Source organism: Nycticebus coucang, chromosome 13 (assembly GCF_027406575.1).
Source record: "Nycticebus coucang isolate mNycCou1 chromosome 13, mNycCou1.pri, whole genome shotgun sequence".
Classification (NCBI taxonomy): Eukaryota; Metazoa; Chordata; class Mammalia; order Primates; family Lorisidae; genus Nycticebus; species Nycticebus coucang.
In genome coordinates, this window is record NC_069792.1 from 99,099,540 (window position 1) to 99,127,505 (window position 27,966).

Below are 27,966 nucleotides of genomic sequence, written 5' to 3' on the forward strand. Positions count from 1 at the left end.
GGCCCCACTGCAAAGAGACTCAGCGGTGGCAGCTCCGCAAGGATCCCCTTCTCCTCCTCTAGGACCAGGCAATGTTGGGGCTGGGTCCCTTCCTGGTTCCTCCCCTCACCGGCCAGTGCGGCCCAGACTGTGATGGTGGTGGCCAAGGTGATGGACCCTGGGCAGGTTGTTGGCGTGGGGTGGAGAACGAAGAGCCACCTTCTGAGCAGAGTATCTCTGGGATATCACATGTTCATACTTTTAAGGCAGGTTCATCCACCCAGACACCTCACTCTTGTGACATATGTGGCCCCAACTTGAAAGATATTTTGCACCTGGATGAACACCATGGCACACACCACGGACAGAAATCTCACGCGTGTAGGGCATGTGGGAGACAACTCCAGTTCAGTGCAAACATGCACCAGCAGCATTACAGTGTAGAGAAATTCTTAAGAAGGGATGAAGGCGAGGCCTCATTTGTGAAACCCTTTATGTGTGAAAAGGATCAGAAGACCCTCCCATCTAGTTTGGGTGATCACCAGCGAAAGGCCTCTCATTGCAAGAGGAAGACATCCAGGTGCACTGAGAATGGGAAGGACTTTCACATTGGACAAATGCATTCAAGTGCAGTGAGTGTGGAAAAGTGTTCAGCCGCAAAGACACACTTGTCCAACACCAGAGAATCAACAGTGGAGAAAGGCCTGATGAATGTAGTTAGAAAGACAACTTTTTACTCAGCACAAGGGAGTCCACCCTGGAGAAATGCCTTATAAGTGCAGTGAGTGTGGGAAATACTTCAGCCTTCACCCCAACCTAACTGTATACCCGAGAGTTCACAATGGAACAAGGCCTTACAAGTGCAATGATTGTGGGAAAGTCTTCAGACACAAATCCACACTTGTTCAGCATGAGAGGATTCACACTAGAGAAAATCCTCATGATTGCAGTGCTTATGGGAAATCCTTTGGCCACAAATACACACTTATTAAACACTAGAGAATTCACACTGAGACAAAACCTTTTGAATGGACTGAGTGTGGGAAATTCTTTAGTTGAAGTTCTGATTTTACTGCACACCAGAGGGTTCACACTGGTGAAAGACCTTTTGTGTGCAATAATGTGGGAAAGACTTCATAAGAACCTCCCGCCTTATTCGGCACCAAAGCGTTCACATTGGAGAAAGGCCATATGAGTGTAGTAAATGTGGGCTTTCCACATTTACTACAAAGCCCACAGCTTAAGCTCCCACCTCATTCAACACCAGAAAGTTCACACTGCTGGCAGGCTTTAGGAATGCTTTCAGTAAAACAAGACTCATCAGTCAGAAGTTGAACCTCAGATGTCTGAACATTCACAAGGGGGAGATGCCTTATGAGTGCACAGGAAGCTTCCAAGGATTGTATTGCACCTTCTGACCTGCTCAGGTTTCTTGCCAGAGTTATGTCACTGTCAATGTTTATGGATGAAACCACCTTAACTCTTAGCAGTTTGGTCACCCTAATATCTTTACAGAAGGCAGGACTGTGTACTGTCTCCAGTTCCTAGAGAGAATCAGAGATGATTGAGTTTACTGTGGGTCTTCATGCCCTCCTCTGTCTGGTATAACTGTGGACATGGCCCATCTTGAGCCAAGAGGACCTGAGCTACATTGTGTTAGTAGCTTACAGATATTTACTTTCTTGATGGACATTGCTGGCCGTAATACTTGGGATGGATTTTTCCAGTCTCTGTGTTACCCAGCCTGAGAAAATACTTGCCTCATATTGCTCTATTTGTGATAATAAAGTCCTTATAGTTTAAGCTACCTTAAAAAAAAAAAAAAGACATGCAAATGGACAACAAAATGAAAAAATGCTCAACATCATTAATCATCAGAGAAATGCAAATTAAAACCACAATGAGACACCATCTTATGCTAATAAAAATGGCCATTATTAAAAATTCAACAAACAACAGACACTGGTAAGAATTCAGAGAAGAAGGAATGCTTATACAATAGAAATTAGCACAACCTCTATGGAAGACAGTATGGAAATTTCTCAAAGAACTAAAAATAGATCTAGCATTCAATGCAGCAATCCCACTACTGGGTGTCTACCTAAGGGAAAAAAAAATCATCAAATCAAAATGATACTTGTATTCATATGATTATTGCAGTACTATCCAGAATAGCAAAGACATGGAATCAATGTAAGTGTCCACCCCCCACTAACTGGAGAAAGGAAATGCAGCGCGTGTATTCACCACGGAGCACTGCCAGCCATACAAAGGATGAAGTCAAGTCTTTTGCAGCAACTTGGATTTAACTAGAGGCCATTCTCCTGAGTAACTCAGAAAGTCCAATACCACATGCTCTCACTTACAAGTGGGAGCTAAGTAAGAAAACATGACACAGAGAGTGGAACAAGAGACATGGGAGGTGTAGAAGGTGCGGATGTGGGCAGGTGGAAGGCAGATGTGGAATGAATGGAAATTACCTAGTCAGGGCTCTATGTACACTAACTGGGTGAGGGCTGCACAAAAAGCCCAGACTTCACCTCTATGCAATATATCCAGGTAACAAATCCACACACAAATCCCATAAATCTATAAAACTAATTTTTAAGTGCAACGTATTAAATGGAATGCTTGTCATATAGGTAGCTATTAACCATTCTACCTAATAGCCAGTAGCCACTATTGATTAGGTCTTTTTCCCAAACTTCCAAGAAATGGCTATTTAAATCTAACAGTAAAATAAGCATTCCACTGGGGAAAACAACTCTGTCACATATACCTTCATTCTAGAGTTGCTTGGAGGAAACTTTCTAAATAAATAATCTTTTAAATCCTTGGGCTCATCAATCTAAAATGTGAAAATGTGTTCCAAAGTGACTGCCTAATGGAGATATTGGCTATTCCCCCACAGGAATAAATTTAATTTACACTCTCAGAGCTTAAGGCATAGATTCTTGCAAATCTAAGCTGAAAGTTATGAGCACAAATTCAACCAAACAGAGTGACCTACGTTCAGAACAGAGAGCAGCTTCATGTGGTAGACATTGCAAAGTCTAACTTTTTGCCTAAGTCAGTTTTTTGAATATAATTCTTAAACATACATCTGCAAAGTTGAGATGAAAACATCCACTAGGACAAACTGTTTCTTGTTTACCTCACCAGCATGTTTAAGAAGTTCAGATATGGACTGCAAACTAGTACAACCCTTTTGGAAGGAAGTATGGAGAAACCTCAAAGCACTCAACCTAGACCTCCCATTTGAACCTGCAATCCCATTTCTGGGCATCTACCCAGAAGGAAAATAATCCTTTTATCATAAGGACACTTGCACTAGACTGTTTATTGCAGCTCGATTTACAATTACCTAAATGTGGAAACTGCCTAAATGCCCACCAACCCAGGAATGGATTAACAAGCTGTGGTATATGTATACCATGGAATACTATTCAGCCATTAAAAAAAAATGGAGACTTTACATCCTTTGTATTAACCTGGATGGAAGTGGAAGACATTATTCTTAGTAAAGCATCATAAGAATGGAGAAGCATGAATCCTATGTACTCAATTTTGATATGAAGACAATTAATGACAATTAAGGACAGGATGAGAGTGGAGGAAGGGGAGAGCAGAGAGAGAAAGAGGAGGGAGGGGTGGGGAAAGGAAGAACAGAGAGAGGGAAGGAGGGAGGGGGGTGGGGCCTTGGTGTTTGCCACACCTTTTGGAGGCAAGACACGATTGCAAGAGGGACTTGGCCTAACAAATGCAATCAGTATAACCTGGTTTATTGTACCCTCAATGAATCCCCAACAATAAAAAGAAAAAAAAAGAAGTTCAGATATGAGCCAGAAAAGAGAAAATGACACTTTTCTACAAAGATTCATAACAGCAGAAGGAATCTCTATCCTTTCAGGGGGAAAAACACCGATGTGTTTGATAATTGTGCCCTCTGCTAGAATGTCCACCGGACAGTCTGAAGTGGACCTGGGAAAAGTCAACCATGCTAATGAGAAGAGCACATGTTTTAAGGTCAGGTGGCCAGGCCATCTCCATGCTGTGTGACTGGAAACCAACTATCCCTGTGAATGAGGACGTAATGCTAACCACTTAGGGTTGATCTGAGAATTACTGGTAGTGTAATGCAAAGTACTCAGCAGAGTGCCGGACACAGAGCAGGTTCCCAAAATGCAGAAGCTAATACATGTTGTCATTTTACATAAGACAACTTTCTGGGAAAAGTCCAAGAACTGGATTTAGAAAATATAGGGTCCAATCCCAATTCTGGTGCTTACTTGGAGCCACAAATTCTAATCCAAGTTTTAATCCATCATTCTAACCCTAACTCCCAGAGTGAGCTCTCTTAAAATTGATTCCCTACAGATTGTTCCTCTGCTTAAAACCCTCACTTAAAATTCAAACGCAAAGGCCTTTGTCTCTTTTCTGCCTTTCCCTGGCCCTCCTAACTACTCCTATTCAGCCTTTCCCTGGCGTGTACCCCTTTGCACCCAGTCCACTTAAAACACCATTGTCCCTTGGTATCCATGGAAGACTGGTTCTAGAACCTCCCAAGGATGCCAAAATCCTCAGTGCTCAAATCCCTGACATACAATGGCATAGTGTTTGCACATAACCTATGTACATCTCCCTGTATACTTTAATCATCTCTAGATTACTGATAATACCTAACACAACGTAAATCCCATGTAAATAGCTGTTATACTATATTGTTTAGGGAATAATGGAATGAAAAAAGTCTATACGTGTTCAGTACAGAAGCAGTTTTTTTCCCAAATACTTTCAATCCACAGCTGGGCTGAGGAACCCAGATACGTGTGGATGGCAGACTATAAGTGAAGCTCCTGAAATGTGCTAAGCACACTTCCACACTCTGAAGGACCTGAATGCTACTCTTCTTTCAATACCCAGATAGCTCACCTATCAACTGGCCTTCAAAGCTTCAAAATTCATGTGTGCAGGTGCATGGATGCCCCCACATGGCTCTAACCAAACCTCCTAAACACACTTAATGATTTACACATGAACTCCTTTTGGGACAGTTCTGTTTTATCTCTTGTATCCCCAGCACCTAGCAATTGTCAGGAGCAGAGCGATGCTCAATGAATTTATACTACGCACATACATGAATGCATTCTTGATCACTGCCTCATAGAGATTTGTAGGAAACTAATAAAAAATGAAAGGGACTAGACTGGAAAAACCAGGAAGAAGACAGGAGAAGGATGACAAGCGCAAGAAGGAGAAAGAGAAGAGGGAGAAAAGGAAAAGAGAATGATTGGGGCCATCGTTGGGATAATTTAGAAAGGAACTAGGAATAAGCTTTGGAACTGACAGTCATAATTCTACCTGATATTAATTTAAGAATGCTGCAGTCTAAAAACCCCCACTTATCTGTTACTCCCCTTTGACCTTCTTAAAAGGCCGTGAAGACAGCAGAGCAGGCATTACCTCTCCACTTTGCAGATGAAAAGAGCAGCACAGTAACTTTCCCAAGGAAACAGGGATAATGGAAATTGGACTCAAACCCAGGGTGGCTTTGCTGTTTGCATGGCACATAGTCCTGCTATTGGGATGCACCTACCCCAATGTCAAGGACTGTCCAGATGAAACACTGCAATGTGGATGTTAATTTCTTTTTCCTAACCAGATATGTATTGACATTCAGCCCACAATCCAACCCTTAGGAATATTTCATGTAATGAGCTTCATGTTGCTTTTTAAAAACATCTGTATCTCGCTAAGAGCAGAGAATATAAAAGAACATAGAACAAAAGAAAACAAATCAAGATTTGTCGGGGGGAGCGACATAGGCTAAAGACAAGGGCAGAGCAGGCAGCCTTCAGGGCTCAAGAAGAGTCTTCTCCCTGAAGCTCACAGCGCACCTCAGATGAACTGGCTGTCACCTACTAATGCATCTAAGATTAATGTTCCAGCAACAAGAGAATGCCAGTTTTCCCCATGCCTGTGCAGTGAGGTGAGAAGGAAGCTCAGTGGATGGGTCGTCTAGTCTCTTCAGCATCAGCTTAAACAAAACCCATCCTGGGGAAACTCTCCGCTTCATCCACAGAGTATTCCCAGGTCTGGGTGACCTATGGTAAAAAAAGTCTGCCTCAAGTCTTTCTCCTCCCTGTGTTAAGAGTTCCTGAATGACAGGAACCATTTCTTTCCTCTATTAGTCTCAGAAGTTGGCCTAAAACCAAGAACATTTTTATATTCAGCAGCACATATTTATTGAGCACATTTAACATGACACATACTGTATTTGAGACAGAGGATACAACAGTGAGAAGGACAGAGAGGAACAGATGACAACAGCATGGAAGGCTAAACGCTGCAACAGAAGCTCGTGGCAAAGAGGTGAGTGGAGGGCTTCCTGGAGGAGACAGCAGGGCAGCTGAGGCCTGCACGTTGTAAGAAATCAGAAGGATGAGTGAAGCTGGGGGTGTGGGTGGATCACAGCACAGGGCAGGGCTTCTCCAGCATTATCACACACTCGAGTCCCTGGGGGGCTGTGAACATGCCAACTCCAGATTCAGCAAGGTCTGAGGAGACACTGATACTGTTAGCTGGTGAACCACACTTTGAGTAGCAAAAGTATAGAGTATTCAACCTACACATCAATCTCATCACATACACATTAACCAGTGTCACAGCAGGAAATGATTCCTTAGAGAGGCTAGGTAACACGCCTCATGTCACACAGTCAGCAGGTGCCGAGGCAGAATCTGAACCTCTCTCCCTCCCACTGTGTCTCTTGATGCTTTCCCAATAAGTGTTTGTGAAAACATCAAAAAGCTACTGGGGATCCCAAAGTCAAGGGTAAATATTTCTGTATCATTTGCACCATAATCTAAATCCATATATCTTCAATTTTCTGATTGTAGATACCTATGAGTTAAAAAAAAAAAAAACCCCTTCTGAGAATGTGCTCCCAATATGCACACTTACTTATACACAGTATATTTTTAAACACATGTAAAAATAAATCTTAAAAATGATGAGACAGTAATTTTGGAAGACAATGTGTAGACTGAAAACTGTGACTAAAGGAAAAGGCACCGCACAGAAACTCTGTACTCTGATGGGTAAAGCCACTCTTCGCAGGGTCTGGACTAACAGTTCCACAGAGACTGGGCTGAACAAACAAGCCAATGCCTGGTGCTGGTGAGCGTCTGGCGGCATTGGAGAGGGAAATTACAGATGAACAGGAGGGAAGAGAGAACAAACCCTGGGGGGCTGGATTAAGTTAAATTTGTAAATAATTACAGATATGTGAAGATACGTGGGTTTCCCAGCTCTATCCACTGTGGGGGCCTAGGAGCAACACCACACCAGGACAAATCCTTCCTATAGAATCCAAACAGTTTCTCTGGATACTCAGTCCCCTCCCCCCTACTCCCGCCTGCAGCCCCACAGCATGGTCTGCCCTTGGTGATCTGCTTCCCAAGAACAGAGGAGGGAAAGGTGACCCCAAAAGCAGCTTTCTGATGGAGAAAAATGGCGCCCTACTCACTGAGGCACAGGCATTGCCCAAAACAAAATATTCTTAAAGCACTATCTGGGCCAAACCTCAACCTGCAGGTTGAATTTCCCAGCCCATCCAGCCAGTTTGCTTCCTCTACAGATACTGGAGACTGTATTGTAATCTTTACGTATTCTTAGTAAAGCATCACAAAAATGGAGAAGCATGAATCCTATGTACTCAATTTTGATATGAGGACAATTAATGACAATTAAGGTCATGGGGGAGAAGGAAAAGCAGAGAGAGGGAAGGAGGAAGAGGGGTGGGGCCTCGGTGTGTGCCACACCTTCTGGGGGGCAAGACATGATTGCAAGAGGGACTTTACCTAACAATTGCAATCAGTGTAACCTGGCTTATTGTACCCTCAATGAATCCCCAACAATAAAAAAAAAAAAAAAAAAAATAGGGAAAAAAATCTTTATGGTGGGATTAACTTGCAGTTTTATATAGTTTCAACATACTTATTGTTTAGAATTTTTTATTAATATTAGGACTCTGTGAACTTATATAGACTAAACTTACTTACTGAGAAAAGCTTACCCATCTTGTATTTCTTAGTCAAACACTGCTAACCTACTGATGTGACTTGGTGTTTTAAAAAAAAAAGGGTGGCACCTGTGGCTCAGTGAGTAGGGCACAGGCCCCATATACCAAGGGTGGTAGATTCAAACCCGGCCTCGGTCAAACTGCAACAAAAAAATAGCCGGGTGTTGTGGTAGGCGCCTGTAGTCCCAGCTACTTGGGAGGCTGAGGCAAGAGAATCACCTAAGCCCAGGAGTTGGAAGTTGCTGTGAGCTGTGACGCCATAGCACTTTACTGAGGGTGATAAAGTGAGACTCTGTCTCTAAAAAAAAAAATTCTAGATTCTTCCAAGGATGCCGTAGTTGATTTCTTTAATGTTCACTTGATATTTGACAAGTTTTATTTTAAACTTTTCCAGAAAACAAATTATAGAGTTAGTTCTCATTTACTTATTAAATGTCTACTGTGTATACATACTGTCACAGAATGCCTCTGATTCCCCAGATCTAATTTCAAACATTATACCTCATTGTCATTCATATGTTTTTTTCAGATGACAAGTCTTCATATTTAATTTTAAAATACAGTCATAGTTTAACTATGAGTCATCTTGATGATGGGGACATTGTTATGCAATGCATCTGGCTCCCACTCAACTACCAATCAGTATTATCATCCTAGAGCTTATCAAAAGGGAAGGATGAGGTAAAGGACAGCAGCAGGGACGGGAGGAGGCGAAGGCCCGGATGACGGCCTGGCTCTGTGCAGCAGGCATCACCCTGAGAACACTAGCAAGGTGCAGACAGAATAGGTGCCAATAGCAGTGCTCAGTGCCAGGAGGGGCCAGGGAAGGTGGTGAAGAAAGAACAATCAATTAACTGTGATAAAACACGGTCAGAGCCACAGCAGAAGAGGGAAGGCTATGAAAAAAGAACATAGAAGCTTCCAGCTCTGTGGGAAAGATGTTGGTGTCAGACACACCTGAATTTGGACCACCATGACGGCATTCATTAACTGGTTTGGGTTTTGTTTTTTGTGACACATCCTTGCCCTGTTGCCCAGTCAAGAGAACAGTAGCATCATCACATCACGGCAATCTCAAAGTCCTGGGCGCACGGGATCCTCCTGCCTCAGCCTCCAGGGTAGCTGGGACTAAAGGCACATACCTCAATGCCCAGCTAATTTTTTTTTTCTAATTTTTCATAGAGACAGGGTCTCACTACTGTCCAGGCTAGTTTCAAACTCCTGGCCTCGTGTGATCCTCCTGCCTTACCCTCCCAAGGGACTAGGATATTTATTAGGCATGAGCCATCACACCTGGCCTCATTAGCTATATTAACTGTTTAAAAGTATCTGGTACAGGCCTGGGTTTACCCCTACAAATGGAGATGTGCATACATTACAGGTTACTAGTGATACGAAAAGAGGTCAACCTTTATAACAAAAAGCAATAAACCTTTCAAAGCCTAATAAGTCAAAAGGGCACAGGAAGCAATTCAAGAAAGCTCTCTTTGGCCAAATTATGACAATTTGGGCAGTAAGAATAATGACTAAGTGGATCAAAACACTGAATCAGTGAAAATCCACATGTCCACAGTGATAATTACAAACAAAAAAGGGGGGGGAGGATAAAACCCTAACTTTTTGCCATATGAAGAATCTCTTAAAGGGCTTATTAATTTGAAATAAGAAAGTAAATGAAAAAGGATTTTGCTTTTGTCTTTCAAGTAGGCACTGTATTTCTGAGGAACCAAATAGCCCCAGTAGTTGAGCTAAAAATTCTAATTTATAAGCTAAGGTCGCTTTATGAAAGTAAAAGAAATAATGGAGAAAACCCATTTTATAAAATTTTAACGATATTAAATCAAAGATTATCAATTGATTTTAAATCCATTACATGCACAACTGATGCATTTTTGTAACTGCTAAAGTATTGCCACTCAGAATGCTCCAGTTACAATTCATCACCCCATCCAGGGGTGGATCTTAATCCCACTCATGGCAGGACACCCAGAGACTGGGCATCTCTAGGTAATACACCTTGAGGTACCAACTTCACCTACGAAATATTCTGGCAAAAATGTTTCATCTCAACCCAGCAAGTCTTTACATACAACTTCCAGTTTACAGGAAATCAGGGGGTAGAGCAGTGGTTCTCAACCTTCCTAATGCCGCGGCCCTTTAATATAGTTCCTGTGGGTTGCGACCCACAGGTTGAGAATCGCTGGGATAGAGGAACAAATTGAATAGAACTGTGAGGAAGCAACCAGACAAATCCAAAAGGTAGGACGTTCTACAGGACAACTGGTCTCTTCAACAAGTCAGTGCCCACCCACCCCCACCAAAAAAAAAAAAAAAATGGTGCTTAAAACAAACTTAAGCAACACAGTCATCAGATGCAATGAGTGGACCTGGATTGTATATTGATCCAGACTAAATAGTTATAACAGAATCTGGGGGGCAACTGGGGGAAATTTTAATATTGTCTGCATCTTAGAGGCAATAAAGTATTACTGAAACAAAGAATGGAATAGCACTAATTGAACAAAGCAAGTTACAAAACAGTACTTATAATGATGTAATTTTAACTTAGGGGAAACACACACACACACACACACACACACACACACACACACACACGGGTATCAGTGTATGTGCGTTCATTAAGAAAAGATCCAGAGCAATATACACTCTAGTTTCACAGCAGTGATCTCTGGGCAGGACAATGAATTTCACCCCTCTCTTTGTTGCTGTCTCAACTGCATTATTGGCTTAGGTTTTGCTGACACCGCTTCTGTAATGATGAATGTTTCCAGTTCGTCTGAAATGTCCCCATGCTCTAATAGCCTGGCAATACTGCTTAGTGAGATCAGGACAGTGATAGTGCTAAATGTTTGTCATTTATGCTAAGGTCAACGACAACTTTATTTGATTGACAGTAAGTCCTCTAACAGGAAAATGTGAAAAAGCAGGGATATTGCAGGGAGGTTGAACTAACAGGTAAGCGCAAAGTAGATTCCATAGAGGCAACAGATGAGGCCAGTTGGAAAAGACCAAAAGAATTCAGCTGGAAGTAGGTAGGGGCTCAACCAAGGTTGTGGTCATGTGCTATCATAGAAAAGGTCACAGTCGTCTAGAAACGTTTATAGGGAAGAACCTGCAGGATTTCCTGGGTAGCTGGGTGCTGTGGGAGGTGGAAGGGTCACTTAGGAGACCAGAGTATTAAGCTTCAAAGACATAGAACTGGAAGACTTCTGTCACACACAGAAGGAGATGAGGCAAATGAGGGAAATTACAGCATCCAGCAGGATCAAATTTGGTGAAAAGATGAACAATGAGTGAGGGCATTGAGAAGATCAACTACAGAAAAGAAGTTCAAAGACAATCCCAGACAAAGTAGGTCCATCAAAATGCTGAGGATTTAAGCCAGATGCTAGAAGGTTAAAAGGAGGGAAAAAAACAAAAACAGAAAAAGAAACAAGTATATGTAGGAATATTCAAACTAGATGCATAGTGATCATATTAAGTAGCTATAATAAGTCTCTATTACTATGACTAATGTCAAGTTTATGCTGCCTTGAAAATTCTTAGGGTCACCAGGAGTATTCAGAAAATAAGACATTAGAATACTCAAAAGTTATCAAAAGAAAGTCATTTATATGGTCCAATGCATGAAATCATGTCCTAAAGGCTATAGTAAATGTGCTCATTTATTGTTTGCTTTGCAAGAAAGATTGAAAACATTCATCACTAAAACCTTTATAAAGAGATTGTTATATAAAGCTCATTAATATAGAATTAATGTTCTTTAAGTGCCGTGATCCAGAGGAAATGATAAGACTAAGAACTTTAACTTAAATAAACAGAAAAGACCGTCACTTCATGGCCTACACGAAAATTACAGATTTTAACTGTAAACTACCATGAACTACCATATTTTAAAAATCAAAGTGTAAAACTCACAGAAATTTTGTTGAGAATACAGATGGAGTCCAAGTACAGGAGCCATGCTAGACTCTGTCTACCTGCCATCCTGACAGCAGTTCAGGAAGGTCAGGATACAGTCCTGCCACTGCTCCTCCTCCATTCTCCATCTCAGGTACCAGAGGCACCATTTGCCGAATCCTTGCAGCCAGCCATCGTGGGCCTTTAACCTCACACTAGACTCTGACTTGCCTCACAAGGTGTTGTTGCTAGAAGTCTCTGAAAGGCGGCCACACCTCCCTATTCCCACTTGTGGGGTCTCATTTCAGACCCTCACCATCTGCCCCAGAGACTACCTAGGTGAACAGATCCTTCACACCTTTTGTCAGATTCACTCCTACGTATTTAGTGTATTTTGAAGGTAAAAAAGATGCTACATCAAGATGAGGTAAGGTTTTCCCAAGAATGCAAGGTTGGTTTAACATCCTAAAACTAATCAATGTAAGTCAGCATATTAACAAACTATTAAAGAACTATCTGATCATCTGATAAGAAACATTAAAAAGCATTTGAGAAAATCTAACAGCCATTCCTGGTTAAAAAAAAAAAAAAATTCTCAGCAAACCAGGTTTAGAGGCTCAGAAAGGTAAAATAATTATCTTCCGTGTTATAGAACTGCTTTTAAAGTCAGCCAAAGCCTTTTTCTACTGTACTGAACTCTTTATGTATTTGATCTTACGTTTGCTTTCTTGGTTCTCATTCTTGTCTTAAATTTTTCCTTAGAGGCTATTATTTACAAAGCAATGATTTTCTTTATACGAGATGTTTTAGGCATAATTTGAGATGAACACCAACATATTGTCCGTATCCTGTCATCCTTGGCAGAGCAAGGAAGAAAACCCAGGACATTCAAGTTTTGGTTTACAAAGGCAATAAATTTAGCTAGGGGTAGGTCATATGTTATTACTCCCTGTGGCCTACGGTGCCTCCATGGCCCATGCTATAGAGTCTGGGTCTTTAAAGTGGCATTCTGGATTCTTCACTTGTGGTCTCATCTTATTTTTTCTTATTTCATCTTTTATTAGAACACATCAGCAAAACTGCTCCAAATATGTAAAAGAAGCCACTCCTGGCTTTTGCCGAGGATGGTCCCTCATTTTGGAAGGCCCTTTCCCCATTCTGCTGACAGGATGCTTCTCCCTCCTTCCTCATGGTTCCTTTACAGGTAACCCTCATTTATCGTCCACCCACGCCGTGCTAGATATTCTGCTAGAAGAACAGTGAAGCAGCATTTTCTGCCTTTATGGAGCTTGGGATTTAGCGAGATGACAGACAAGTAAATACTGATGACTCCAACAAGTGACGATGAGTGACACAGCAGGCCAGAGGGAGTGTGGGAGTCCTAGTCCCAGAGCACCTAGTCATTTTCTTTAGTTGGACTCCATGTAACCTGCTTCCTTCCAGTCCTGCTTCTAGGACATCACTAAGGATTATCTCCACTTCACAGATGACTGGAAGTAACCCATGATAAGATGAGGTTCCCCCTAGGTCATCGAAAACCAAATAAATGTGTGTGTTTCAGGGAGAGGTAGGTTCATCCTTCATTTTGCCTGTTTCAATAGTGCAGATATTTCCAGGGGCGAAGAATAAAGTTTTCTTGTTTGATGTCATCTCTATTTAGACTGTTTTGGATTTTTTAGGAACTAATAACGTCACCTAAATGCCTTTACCCAAGGCAAATATATTTGCTTTCTGTCAGTCATTCTGAATAGCAAAATGAAGTCAATTTTCCCGTTTGGCAAGAACGTGGTAACAGTGCACATTTCTTCTGACTGTCTGTTTCCATTCCCCACTGTCTCCAGATGAATCACACTGAAGACAGTAGCAGAAGCTGGTTTCCAGATAATAGTTCACAAGTCTTGTCTAGCACCAAGAAGCTGCCTCACAATCCCTACAGACCCTGCAGATGAATTACCAGACACCTCATGGCAATATAACCTCATAGTCAAAGATTTGGGGGGTGCTGGTGCTGTGCCACCATTACTCCCAGCCTATGGAGTGCCCTCCGCCAGAGCAGGGCTGCAGGTTTATATACTTGCTAGGTGTGTGTTTCTTGACTTACCCCAAATAAGCATTTTAATGCCTAGATTTAATTTTAATTATATGCTTTTGTTATGTTAAAAATTTACCACTAATGTTTATGAAAATTCCTTCTCAGGAATCCTGTTACTATATAAATCAGTCACTGGGGCACCTCAGATTGAGACACTTAGAGAAAGCTTACCCTGTGCGAACCGCAGTGAGGTACATCAGAAGGTCGAGAAGTGTTCTTAAGGATGTTTATAGTCTAGACCAGCATTTCTCAAATTTTTTCTTTTTTTTTATCTCATGGCACATTTAAACCTACAGTTAAACTTCCATGGCATATTTACATTATGTTGATCAAAATAAGAGTAAAAAAAGAATATACTTCGTGTGCTTTGACTTCTTTTGAAAATAATGATCTTTAAAAATTTTTGCAGCACACCAGTTGAAAATTAATAGTCTAGACACACAGACAACAAAAAATGCGAAACGAATCAGAAAATATTTCCTCTCGTAAAGCAGCAGTCCTCCTAAAGGGCTCCCCACACCAGCAGCAGTGGGCACTTATTGGAAATGCAGATTCACAGGCCTACTGAGGGTGGGGCCCAGCAGGCTTGTGCTAAGGAGCCCAGCAAGTGATGCTGGTGCACGCTGAGCTTACAAGCCACACCCCGAGGCACAGGTATGATCAGAGGCAGCACACGGTCCACAGGAAAAGGAACAGAGAAGGCACAGCAATTCTTTAGAAGCCATTTCATTTTCTTTCCTGGCTATTCATTCAGCATTTACTGGGAGCCTGCTATGTGTCAGTCCCTGCACAAGGTGCTGGAAATGCAAAGATGAACACAGTATCATCCTTAGTTGTCATTAACTCACAATTTACTAGGGAATTAGGCATATAAATAATGTAAAATGTTGGCAGCTGACAATGCACATACTGTCGACTTCATTACAGTCAACAACCAGCCCTGACACGGCGGAAAGAGCCAGCATGGTCATGTTCCTCCTCTGCAGCGAGCCCTTTGCTGAGGAGCTACCTGAACTAGCAAGCAGAATACACTCCCATTTCTTCACTTTTCTATGCAGCACCTGTCACCCGCTGTCTGTCCCTTCTGCTACAAGGTCAGCTCTGGGACTTCCTTCACTGTTGTACCCCAAGCAGCAGTTGCTCACTAGATATTTGTTGAATGAATGAATCAGATGGAATGTTGTAGAAGGTTCAGAGGATCAGCAATCATCATAGAAGGCAAAAGTTCTAAAGTGTCATAGAACCTCAAGGAATATTCCTTTGACCTCTCTCTGTCCTGAATACGTTTTAGAATTCCACATGCAGCAGACTCATCTCTTACCTCTAAATTTCTTATTAAGTTTTGAAATTGTTGAGCAGATTAAAGGATTCCTTTGAAGCTTTTATGCTTAAACTTTGTAGAAAGAAATTCTCTGTCTCTGTAACTATTACTGGGACAGATTAGAAATAATTTGGAGCTGACTTGGATTTGCTGTTTTTTCTTTTTTTTTTTTTTTTTATTGTTGGGGATTCATTGAGGGTACAACAAGCCAGGTTACACTGATTGCAATTGTTAGGTAAAGTCCCTCTTGCAATCATGTCTTGCCCCCATAAAGTATGACACACACCAAGGCCCCACCCACCCCCCGTCCCTCTTTCTGCTCCCCCCCCCATAATTGCTGTTTTGTAAGCTTTTCTTCTCTCCCAGGGCTAATAGCAGACACTTACCCCTTACAACAACCCAGGAGAAAGTATGACCACCCACAGTTCACAGAGGAGAAGCTGAGGGTCAGGCAGGCTAAAAACCTCACACTGGACTGCTCTGTGAATATAGCTGAGTCAAAAGAGAATGCCGTGCATCCCACAGTAAGTTTGGGAACTTGGCAATTATACAGACAGGGGTAGCATGCTATCATGAAAACAGCACAAGCTGTGGATTCAGACGTATCTGGGCTTCAATTCTAACTTCTATTTAGCAACTGCTTGACCTTTGGGCATATTATTTAAGCTGTTTAGTAATTTCCACTTGAATAGTGTGAAGCTGTAGTCATGAGGAAAGTCATCTGTAAACACTGTTAAAGTGATAAATCTCCCTGGAGTGACATCCCTCGCCTCTCTGTCCCCACACGCCTCCCTGACCTTGGTGCATTCAACTGCTTGCCATCCTCAGGTGCCAGTGTCCTGGAAGGGCTGGGACTGTGAGCTCTATGATCAGATGGCCCGCTGCCACTGGGGGATTCTGGGCAAATCATCCACCAGGTCCATGCCACCCTGTCCTCATCTATAGAATAAAGTGCTGAAAGCAACTCCATCTCGCAGGTGGCCATCCCCATCACCTTGTCTGCCTGGTGAATCCCACCCAGCTCCAGGGCTGACACCTTCACTCTTCCCGACTCTCCCGCTCTGCTTCCCACACCTCCCCTCCCTTTCCCACACTGCTCCTCTCCTCTCCTTTTCCTCCACTCCCACCCCTTTTCCTACCCAGCAAACAGATTATTGCACTAATGCCCTGGGGATACATATAGATGATGATCGTATTGCCTGCCCCCAAGAAAGTCAGCAGTTCTAACTGCACAGCTCTATGGCAAGATCAGCCTTGGGCTTCTCTACTTACATGTACCTTCCTGCCCAGCCCTACCGTGCACTTTTCAAGGGTGGTAAGTCTGACTCACTGAGCCTGTGGCCAGAGAGCCTCGTACACATCAGGGTTCTGTACAGTAAATAAGAGGCATAACACATGTTCTCCTCGCAGTTGATGGGAACTTTAATCTGTTGCCCCCAGGCTACAAAGGCTCAAGGAACAATTTTTAATCTATAACAGAGTTTGGTGAAAAAACAATGCTATTTTGTTGCATAAGATTTTTTTAAACTTAAATACTTTTGATTATAAGTTTTCTTTGCAGATTGTTCCAGGCAGTCCTTTTGTAGCTATAATTATTAAAATGTAAAAGCATATAAAACTTTATGAACACCCCACAATTCTTTATTTTAAAAGCTAAAGCAATATAAAATGTTTTTATAGGACACATCACTCAAATGTTGTTGGGATTCTGAAGCACTCTACAGAGTTGAGATTCACTCAGATTAGGGCAGTGCCTGTGACTCAAAGGAGTAGTGCGCTGGTCCCATATGCTGGTGGTGGCAGGTTCAAACCCAGCCCTGGCCAAAACCACAAAAAAAAAGAAAAGATCACTCAGATTGAACAAGAAGTGTACTTTACTATCTTGCTCTGATTCTCTACTGAAGACAATCTCCAGTCAATTCCATGGAGAGCAAATATTTGACCTAGCAATCTGGAATATCAAGATCAAGAAACACGGGCCAGGCTCAGTGGCTGGCACCTGTAATTCTAGCGCGCTGAGAGGCCAAGGAGGATGGATTGCTTGAGCTTACAAGTTTGAGATCAGCCTAAGCAAAAGCAAGACCCCCATCTCTACTAAGAATAGAAAAACTAAGGCAAGAGGATCGCTTCAGCCCAAGAGTTGGAGGTTGCTGTGAGCTATGACACCACAGCACTCTACCCAGGGCAACAATTTGACATTCTGTCTTAAAAAAAAAAAAAAAAAAAAAAAAATCAAGAAATATTTACCAGGCCAGACACAGTGGCTCATGCCTGTAATCCTGGCACTTTGGGAGGCCACGGCAGGAGGATCATTTGAGGCCAGGAGTTCGAGACCAGCCTGACCAAGAGCAAGTCTCCATCTCTACAAAAAATTAAAAAATTAGCCAGGTGTGATGGTGAGCACCAGTAGTCCCAACTGCTCAGGAGGCTGAGACCAGAGGATCCCTGGAGTCCAAGAGTCTGAGGTTGCAGTGAACTATGATCATGCCACGATACTTCAGCCTGGACAATAGCACAAGACCCTATCACAAAGAAAAAAAAAGGGGGGGGGCACATTTTATCAGTCCATGGCCATGAGAAGTTTACATCTAAGGGGAACTAAGGGATATAAGCAAAGGACAACAATGGACAACATTGTAAGCACTACAACAGGTAGGACAGAGAGCTGAGCAAGAACACAGTGAAAAGGGCCTGACTCCATATGCCACCCACGGAGGAAAGCAGGGCAGCTCAGGTGACTTCAGAGCTGGCCCAGAAGGAGGATGTAGAAACATGCCAGGAATGCAAAGAAGTGAGAAAGAATGTCCAATCAGAGTGACCAGCCCGCGCACCTGGCTGGCAGCGTGAGTAGCCATGCCTTGTCTGAGCCAGGTGCACAGGTGAGAACAGCTGACCTCCAGGAGCCCAATCAGCCTCTCACCACCTGGGACAATGGTAGCTGTCCGGGTTTTGACAATAGATGCACTTTATCAGATAGGGACATTCCCTTGCGTTGCTAGTTTGCTGAGAGTTTTTATTGGAAATAGACATTAGATTTTTTTCAAATGCTTTTTCCTTATCTATTAAGATGCTTATATAGTTTTCCCTTCTTAGTTTTTTAATATGGAGATATACTTTTTTGGCTTTCTAATGTTAAACTAACTTTGCATTTTTCACATAAGCCCCACTCAGTCAATATTTTTACATATTGTTAAATTTCTGTTTAAAATATTTGCATCTGTGTTCAGAAGAGCTATTGGTCTACAGTGCTGATGGTCTGGGTTTTTGGTTTGGAGAGCTTTTTTTCACCATCTTGTATTCCCTTTTTCAAGTTTCCTAAAAGAAGAGTTTATGTCGATTTTATATTATTTCTCCCTTAAATCTATGTTAAGACGCATGAGTAAAGCCATCTGGACCTGGAATTTTCTCTGTAGGAAGATTTTAACAAAATTCTATTTCCTTAGTGGAGATAGAGACATCAGGGTTATCTATCTCTTTCTATGAGTAAGCTTTAGTATATCTTTCAGGGAATTTGTCATTTCATCTTAGTTTTCACATTTATTACCATAAAGTTATTCATAATGTATCCTGTTATCCTTTAATACCTATAATATCCGTGTGATTCCAGCTCACTCATTCCTAATATTGGTAATTTGTGTCTTTTCCCTGTTAAACCTGGCAGGAAGCTTTTGTTTGCCTCATCTATGTTAGTTTTTTTGTTTCCTATTTCACTGATTTCTGCTCTGTTCTTTATTTCCTTTTCTACTTTCTTTGGGTTAATTTGCACATTTCTTTCCTAATTTCTTAAAGTTGAAGCACAATCCCAGGCTCCCATGGGAGGTGCTGATGAATGAAACTGTAGCTATTATGCCTACCTGCTAAAATTTTAAAAGGCAAGATGTTGTTGATAAGGGTGACCAAGTACCAATAAGCTCTCCAAAGCCAAAAGTGCACAGAGCCTACAGGAAGGGCTGGCCCCTGCCTCCTGGCAAACTCTGGTTTTGTTAGGATTTCAAAATCGCTTTCCAGCAAGCTATAAGCAGGTGTGAAGTGTTTACAGAGCAATATTGTAGATGGAGGAGAGAATGGAACCTATCTGGCAGCCAGAGAACACACTATGGTGAATAGCTGCAGCAGTCTTTGCTAGAGTTGGCTCCCTGACTGTTCCGCAGTCACTCCAGCCTCTCAAAATGCTTTATGCTCCAGGGCTCAGCTGGTTCCCAAATCTCCACATAGTCCAGCTCTGGGGTTGTGAGTTGGATGCTTCTGACAGGCAAAGCTATGGGTAGCAGTTTGTGAGACAGAGCAACCTAACTCAGGTGAAAAGCTTCCTATTGCCTGGGTATTTCTGCAGCCCAAGCCCAGGACACAGCACCCTGGAGCTTTGGCCCCTCTCAGAAGCCCTTGCCATGTAGAAAGTAGACACTAGTCTCCCTTTGCAGTTGAGGACAGCAGGGCTAAGTAGCACTAGGTATGGCCTCCAGAATACAGCTGATCTGGGCAAAGGCCAGGCTCCAAGTCACCTTGGTAACCCCATGACCCTGCTTATTCCAGAGCTGTTCTTGCTATTAACAACCTGCAGGTCAGAGACTGACCAGGGCTCAATGACCAAATCCCATTTTTCTCTTTACAAAGAATGAAGTTCCAGGTAATGACTATTTCTTGATTTGAAGCAGCTTTACTTCTTTCCCCTATTAGCCTCCTTTATTATTTAAGCCTCTTGACAACTCTACAAAGGAAACATTTTACAGATGGAGAGGTCTTACTGTGAAGTCTGGCTTTTATAAATACTATTTCTAATATGCATCCACTTCACATAATCTCCATTTTCAGTCCTAGCAGATTCTTCCCAGGTATGCAGGAAGAACAGCCATGAACACGGACAGACAGTCACCCCTGGCTGGACAGGGGCAAGTATCTTTTCGAAAGATCTAAGGGAACACATGTTATCTTTTCCCTAGAAGCCGCTATCTTCCCCATGTTATCTTGGTACTCCCTAGAAGCCGCTTTCACTTCGTTACTTGTTTCCATGACTACGCCATTCCTCAGTGATAATTTTATAGGTTTAGCACAATTCCAATTAAATCATACCATTCCCGCTTTAGGGAGAAGGGCTCTGTAACAAGCTCACGGTGCCAGATGCCCCCGGGCGAGATGTCCCCACAGATGGTACCACCAGCTGTTTTGCTTACACAGGTCCTGCCCACTCCCCAGAGAAGCCCGACTACCACAGAAGACACCCTTAACAGGTTTGAAATTACCACCACTGGATCTCAGACAAACTGAAGTGCTCCCTTTTACCTGTGATGGCTCCCAACACCCCACCCTGGCGACCTTTGATGGTGCCATGTCTGTGAGCAGGAATGCCCTTCTCAGACCTTCTTTGTCAGATCCTGTCCTCCCCAGGACGAGGGACAGTAGAAAGGATGTGGACCCTTGCCCTTTCTCCACCACCCACCAAGTCCATGAGCTTGGGCAGGTCTTCCCTAAACTCCAGTGTCTCACTCACCTCATAGGGCCCTTGCAAGGATTGAGTAACTTAGAATGTCACAAACTGAGCTCAGCTCCTGGCCCTTCACACACAATCTATAATGTTAATTCTTCCATCCTCACTTTCCCAAGAAGACACCAGTGGAGGCAGGTGCCCAGGATGTTCGATAGAAACTGCAGGAATCTCAGTGTGGTTTAGAGTGGGATGGGAGTTCTGCAACAGGGAGAACCAATGAACAGGGCGGTCTACCAGGCCAAAGTACAAAGGGCTTGAGCGCAGAACACAGAGGCTCTGGGACTCCGATGCACAAGTAAAATTCAGGAGGAAGATGTCGTAAGAGAAGAAGGCAGCATAGTGCAGTGGGCAGAGACCAAAATGGGTGACTTAGACAGTGTCACATGACCTGACGGAGCCTTGGTTTTCTCAGTGGCAGAGAATACCATCTACTCAAACAGCTGTCGTGATACTCCAGAACAGCGGTTCTCAAGAGACCAAAATGGGTGACTTAGACAGTGTCACATGACCTGACGGAGCCTTGGTTTTCTCAGTGGCAGAGAATACCATCTACTCAAACAGCTGTCGTGATACTCCAGAACAGCGGTTCTCAACCTGTGGGTAGCAACCCACAGGAACTGTATGAAATGGCCACGGCATTAGGAAGATTAAGAACTGCTGCTCTAGAAGGACTTACTTGGTAAATGGTTTAAATAAACTTAAATAAACATAAACTATGTTTAAATAAATACATTTAAATACATCAAAGAGCATTCATCCACATCCATACACATTTATAATCGTTCAGACAGAAAACACCACATTCACTCTTGCAACATCCAGGTGAAGAAAACAAAATCCACGCCACAGGCACAATTACTCAACCAAGTGTGAACACCATCTCCTGAATTTTGAAATTTTACCCTCAGCTGTAAGAGTTTATCCTGTGGGAGAAAGAAACCCTCTCGTCATCTGACAGAGTACCTAAAATGTGTTAGATACTCCCAAAAGAAGTGTGAATGACTAACAGATGATGGAGCCGACAAACTCAGCACGCCTCGGAAGCCCTTCACAGCCTGACCACAGCTTCCCTCCAGCCCTGCCCCATGTTCCTGCTCTCCAGGGCACCACTCATGCAGCAGAAGGTGATACATGCACAGACCTCCGTGTATCACAGAGTGTATCACGGAGTGTGCAGACACTACTCTGCACATGCCATTTCCAACGTCAGGAATACCTCTCCACCCTGGGTTGCTGGCCACTCCAATTTGTTCTTCCTTCAATATTCAAGTGCCACTTCCTCTGACAGGCCTTCCTTGACTTCCTCTGTGTGCCCATAGCAATGAGCATTACCTGTATTCTTTTTTTTTTTTTTTTTTTTTTTGCACCTTAAGAAAAAAAGTTTATTTTATTTATTTATTTATTTTTATTGTTGGGGATTCATTGAGGGTACAATAAGCCAGGTTACACTGATTGCAATTGTTAGGTAAAGTCCCTCTTGCAATCATGTCTTGCCCTCATAAAGTGTGACACACACCTGTATTCTAACTGCTTTTTCTTGTTTTATTTCTTTCTGTCTTGCCCACCAGCTCCAGATTCCCTGAAGGAGAAGTGCTATCTGATACACCCCTGCAGGCCCATCATCTGGCACACTACTCAGGCATAGTAGGTGCTTAATAAATAACACTGAGTGATAGCAGGGTACTATCCATGTTTCAGTTGCTGACATGTATGGCAGCACCCCCCCCCCACCATGAGACAGCACTTAAAAAGTAGGCCCCTGAATTTAATCACTCTGTCCCACCTCCAGGGCCAAGCATCACGGATGACCCATGAATGGAAAACAATATATGTTGTGCTTTAATTAAGCGAACAGAGTGAGGGTGGCTCAGAAACAGGCCTGAGCCCAACCTCAGTAAAGAGTCGCAGTGCTAAGGTAGGGACCCTGTCCAAAGGAACACCCAATGCCCCAGATGCGTGATCAAGGCCAGAGGGCACAGGAGCACAGTTGTGGAAGGCAGAGCTGCTCACCAGGCCCCGCTGCATCAGGGCAAAACGGATGAAGGGACAAGTTGGGGGAAGGGGGTGGGAAACCTCATCTCTGGCCTCCACCTGGGAAGAGATGTGGAAGAGCACGAGGAAAGGTGAGGGGAAGACTCAGAGCATCACGAGGAGGAAGGTGAACCACGGGCAGCGGGGCCTGTGGGTGGGAGGAGGTGTCAGGGGCAGTAGACAGCCTCTCACAGGATTGGAGTGTAGAAAGAAAAAGTGGAGACTGGTTGGGCTCCTTTCCCACAAAAGGGTCCACAAACCTGTGTCTGAATTCATGTCATAATACAAATAGATACGCCACCCGACTTTTGCATCAAAACAGTTTGTAAATAAGCGTAAGCACCCTGGCCCCCAGATTTCATTAGGGTGCCATAGCAGGTAATCCCTACTATAATAAGGGGAAATAAACAATAAAAGGAATCACACATTGAATAAGCAATTGTATTCAAAGTAATGGAGAAAGCTGTAAGGAATCCAAGTGCTCAGACAGCAATGGCGTCCACACAGACACGCACCAGCTCCTCACCAGACACAGCAGAGCTGCAGGAAGGTACTATGAAACTTAGGTCTTCCTGTAACTCTGTCAACTTTTAGGAAATAAACACTTGAGATATTAATGGGCTCAAAGCTACACCTTTCCAAATAAGTATTTTTCATTCATCCTCAGCTTTGAAAATAATCAGAAAGCATGTGGGTACAGGCAGGGTAGCATTTCCAGAATGGCTTAGTGAGAAGTGTTGCTAAACCCCTGCCCAGATGGCAAAGATAAAAATGTGCAAAGTCATCAAGACGATCATTTACAGATGTTCTGAACTGAGCAAAGGCATACCACAATTGAGGAGCACTTACTCATGAAAATATGCTTGGTCTCAATAAAAGCAAGGGAGACAGCATGTGTTGCCACATAAGAGAGAAGCCTGAGGGCTGCTCTCCATGGTGGACACGGGCCAGGCACTGAGCTTGGTGGCAAAGTTACGATGCTGAGTATGTGAACACAAAGTCGGAGGGTGGTGAGGCTGAGGGTATAGGCTGAGGGTGTAGGGAAGCTGGGGGTGGGGGAAGGCCAGCCTTCTGGGAGGGCCCTCCAGCCTCCTCCCCGGCTTCCCTGGCCCAGCTTCGACCCCAGCAGCTTCCCCTGCTGTTGGCTCCTCTGTGCCTGGGCTGCTGCTGAGAGTCAGCATCCACACCCAGCCCGCTGGCCATCAGGAGGCTGTGGGACGGTTCCCAACCATACCAACAACCTCTTTCTCCCTTGCAGAGCAAAGAAAAGGGGGAGAAGACCCTCTCCCTAAACTTAGGTCTTCATAGTTGCGATCCACCAATCTGACTTCTATCAACCACAACTGCCTTGTTCCCTCTGGATGACCTCACTCCAGACAACATCTCACATTACCCTTCATCCTGGTATAGTCAGAGCAGCCCCAGTCCTCAAAGTCTGCTGTACCCTGACCCACAAGCATCTTGGCTAAGACATTCTTACGATGCTAACCAGTCGATGCCCCTCTTGGATTTTGGTGTGAGGATTATAAACAGCATTCCCAAGGCTGGCCCTAAACACACTCACCCCAACGTGACTGTGCTGCCTGCGGCCCAGCCTTAGCTCTCAAGACCTTCAGTTCAATCCTCCTGCCAGACACAGCATCAGGACAAGGCAGGAAATACTCTACTTTGATGGCACTCTCTGAGTCAGCCCACAAAATCTCAATGTCTCAAGGAAGAAGAGTTTGCAACACCACAACACAATATGCTCAAGCATCACTGGGACTATTTCCAAAACGCTGCACAAGAACAACAAAGACTAAGAAAGCAGTTTTCAAATACACGCTTCCTTTCTCTTCTTAAAAAACTCAAAACTGTTTCAGAAAAGGCTTTGCAGAAACCACCCAGGGCACTCAGGAGACTCGCCTTCTGCAGAACAGACTCACCTTCACATGGCTGCAGTCACCAGCGCGGCTGCTCTCAGGTGGGTTCACAGGCTTGCTCTCCACGCGGGGCCGAACGACCTGTCGGAAAGGACTGGACAGAGGAAAGCTGCTCACACTGATTCCATCTAAAAAAGAGGAGGAGAATTGTAAGTTAGTTTGTTTTGTTTTTTTTTTAACATAGGGGGTCTTATTCAAGGACAATAATTGCTAGAGCCTGAGACAGGAGGATGGTTTGAGCCCAGGAGTTCAAGATCAAAGTGGGCAACAAAGCAAGATCCCGCCTCTGAAAAAATAAAAGCCACTGGAAGAGCATTCAAGTCTCTGTCCTCACTAAACTATCTTGTATTAATGACAACTGCATATGAATCTTCCATGAGCATACATTCATGCCTACTATGCCTAAAAAGTAGAGAATGGACCATCCTAAAAAAGAACAGTTCCTCTCCACCTGCAGTTGACAGCCCTGAGGTCCCCACAGTCTTGAGCTCAGACCATGCCAGGCCCGTCCCTCCCCTTGGGCCTCTGTACAAGCTGCTCCCTTGGGCTGGGATGCTTCTCCCCTGACTTTGTGGCCAGCTCCACCTTACCACTTTATCTTAGTCAAAATGTCACCTCCTCTGCCAATTTCTAGCAGCCACCATCTTTGCCATAAGACCCTATTTCCACCTCCAAAGCACTCATTGCCATCTGGTCTTAGTTGCTAATGTTCACTGTTGCCTGATCAGTCAGTCCTTTCTGTCTCACACCCCACACTCAATCCTGCCCTCCCTCAGCACCCTGGTCCGAGTCACGGCCTTTTCCATCCTGGCCGTGCTCCCAAGTCACCATCACTCCTCTACTGTCTACTGTCCTCACAGTGGGCACAGGGAGCCTACTGAAGTGTAAATCACATCATGCCTTTCCCACAGTGCCCACTGTACTCAAGAGGAAATGCCAAATTCTGCACAGGTCTCCAAGGCCTCTACCTGCTCTGGCCCTCATTCCCTCTCTAATTCCTTCCCATTAACTGAAGAGAAGACCCCAGCTGAATTAGTGAGTTGACTATAGTTTTATTATCTTTCAAGAACATAAAGAGATTTACCCCTAATTCATCTTCCAGTAGTTTAAGTTTCCTAACACAAAGCAGCTGGCATGTAGGAGAAGCATAGCCATGAGTGTGTGAAGTGTGAGAGACTTCCAGGGTAAAGCAGGCCAAGAGAACAAACAACCACAGGCAATCTCTACAAGAGCTGAGAGTTAATCCTAATTTTGATGGAAACAGCAGAGATGAAAGAGCAAATGGTAGAAAATGAGATTGGCAAGATGCCAGCTTATATCATATGGTACTTTATAGTTTACAAACTTGCCCTGTTTTAAAGAGCAATGAACAACCTCCCCAAAGTCACATCAGTAGTAAATGATCCTAGACACAGTACCACACATAAATGGACATTTGGTAAACTTGGATGGAGGAAGGAAGGAAGGAAGGAAGGAAGGAAGGAAGGAAGGAAGGAAGGAAGGAAGGAAGGAAGGAAGGAAGGAAGGAAGGAAAGAAGGAAGAAAGGAAGGAAGGGTGGCAGATCTGAAACTTAGACACTCCGTAATTTTCATTCCAAGCCTACTATCCTTTTCACTATGCATAGTTGTTGGGAAAGAAAACATAAATGGTTGCACATCTCAAACAATCTAGGTAATTTCTTACTAAAAAAGCAAAGTTTCTTGTGATAAGATAAAGAGTGCTTATTTTTAATTAATACAAAGCAAATATTTCCAAATTCCCAGTCACTTAGACCCAAGGCCTTATGTCTAATATCTCTTTGCAAGAACTTATAATTAATCAAGCATAATAGAAATAATTCATAATTTTCTTTTAAAATAGAAAAACTTCCCTTAAACATCATTTGCTAAGGTATTTTCCATTAAGTAATTCAATTTTCAGGATGTCAAGAAATAGTCCACTAAGTAAAGAATTAAATTCTGTTTAGAGACTTGAAATCTTCAAATGCTAAATTATCTCAAATAAGAAAATAGTCTGTTATAGTCTAAAATAGTCTATTAAGAAAAGTTTATTATACGTTACGTTCAATCAGACTCTGAGCATCTACAGTAAAAAAACATTACAAATTGATCTGTTTCTATTAGCAATGCCTATGGATGACATCCATGAAGACCGTGATTAAGCCTTTAAGGGCAAGCTGTTCTCCACACTTCCCAAGTGTCGAGCCACAGAGGCACATCCAATGCCCCCAGAGCAGCTTAAGCTAAAGAGGCACAAAGCTGCACAACAGAAGATTCTGCTCCTGATGACAAGGCAAAGCAGACAAGCTCAGCCGGTGAGAACAATTGGAAAGCATGGACAAGGAATCTGAAAATCCACTCAGGCATTAGAGCCCTAACAAGAACAAGAGGGCTGAGCTAGCAGAGGAAAATAGAGACATGAGCCTGATGTGAAATTTCCCCTAGTGGTGCCTGCAGATCCCAGGAGATTTGACCAAGAGACAGAGAATCTGGGCAGAGCTTTGGACATATTCCAAGGACTAGGTATAAAACAACACCACCACCACTAGGACCTGGCATTCAGCGCTCCCTGCCCCCGACAGAGAGGGGACAGCGAAGTCCAACGCTTTATTAGAACCCCAAAGGATGACACACGGAGTGAAGGACAGCCTGGAAAGAAGGCAGGGGCACACTTCTGAATCATGCCAGTCCCTAAAATTGGATTAGGCATTTTTTCTACCAAAACATTTTGCTGGTCACTCCTGGCTCTGCCCCATATTCTTTCATCTTTACATGTTGTTAATTCTCTTCCTTCTGACCACCCTCCTGCATATCCTCAGATCCCCAAAATCTCTGCCATGCTTCAAAAGCTGCCTGTCCCATAATCCCTCCCCAGGTCCCCAACTGAAAGCAAATGCACCTTCTGAAATACAGCAAATTCTCTGTCCCCGGCCCCCATGCTCAGGTGTGACAGCCCGTGGGCAGGCGAGCAGCCAGGCACGGTAGGTCTGAATCTTGGCCCCCACCCTCTGGCTGACCTTTACCAGGTTACATAACCTCTATGAGCTTTAATTTCCTCATCCCTAAAATGAGAATAATTAGAACAAATAAACTGTAGGATTATCTTGAAGAATAAAAGAATGACTGCATATG

General features: G+C 43.4%; 1 protein-coding gene across 7 annotated transcripts in view; it reads right to left on the minus strand.

Moving 5' to 3' along the window:
• The window catches only part of TRAPPC9 (trafficking protein particle complex subunit 9), a 701,153-nt gene that overhangs the window by 440,457 nt on the left and 232,730 nt on the right, over positions 1-27,966 (minus strand). For all 7 annotated transcript variants that reach the window (XM_053558761.1, XM_053558762.1, XM_053558766.1 and 4 more), the window contains one exon: positions 24,838-24,962. In XM_053558761.1, coding sequence (XP_053414736.1) covers positions 24,838-24,962 — 125 coding nt within the window. The remainder of the gene's footprint in view (positions 1-24,837; positions 24,963-27,966) is intronic.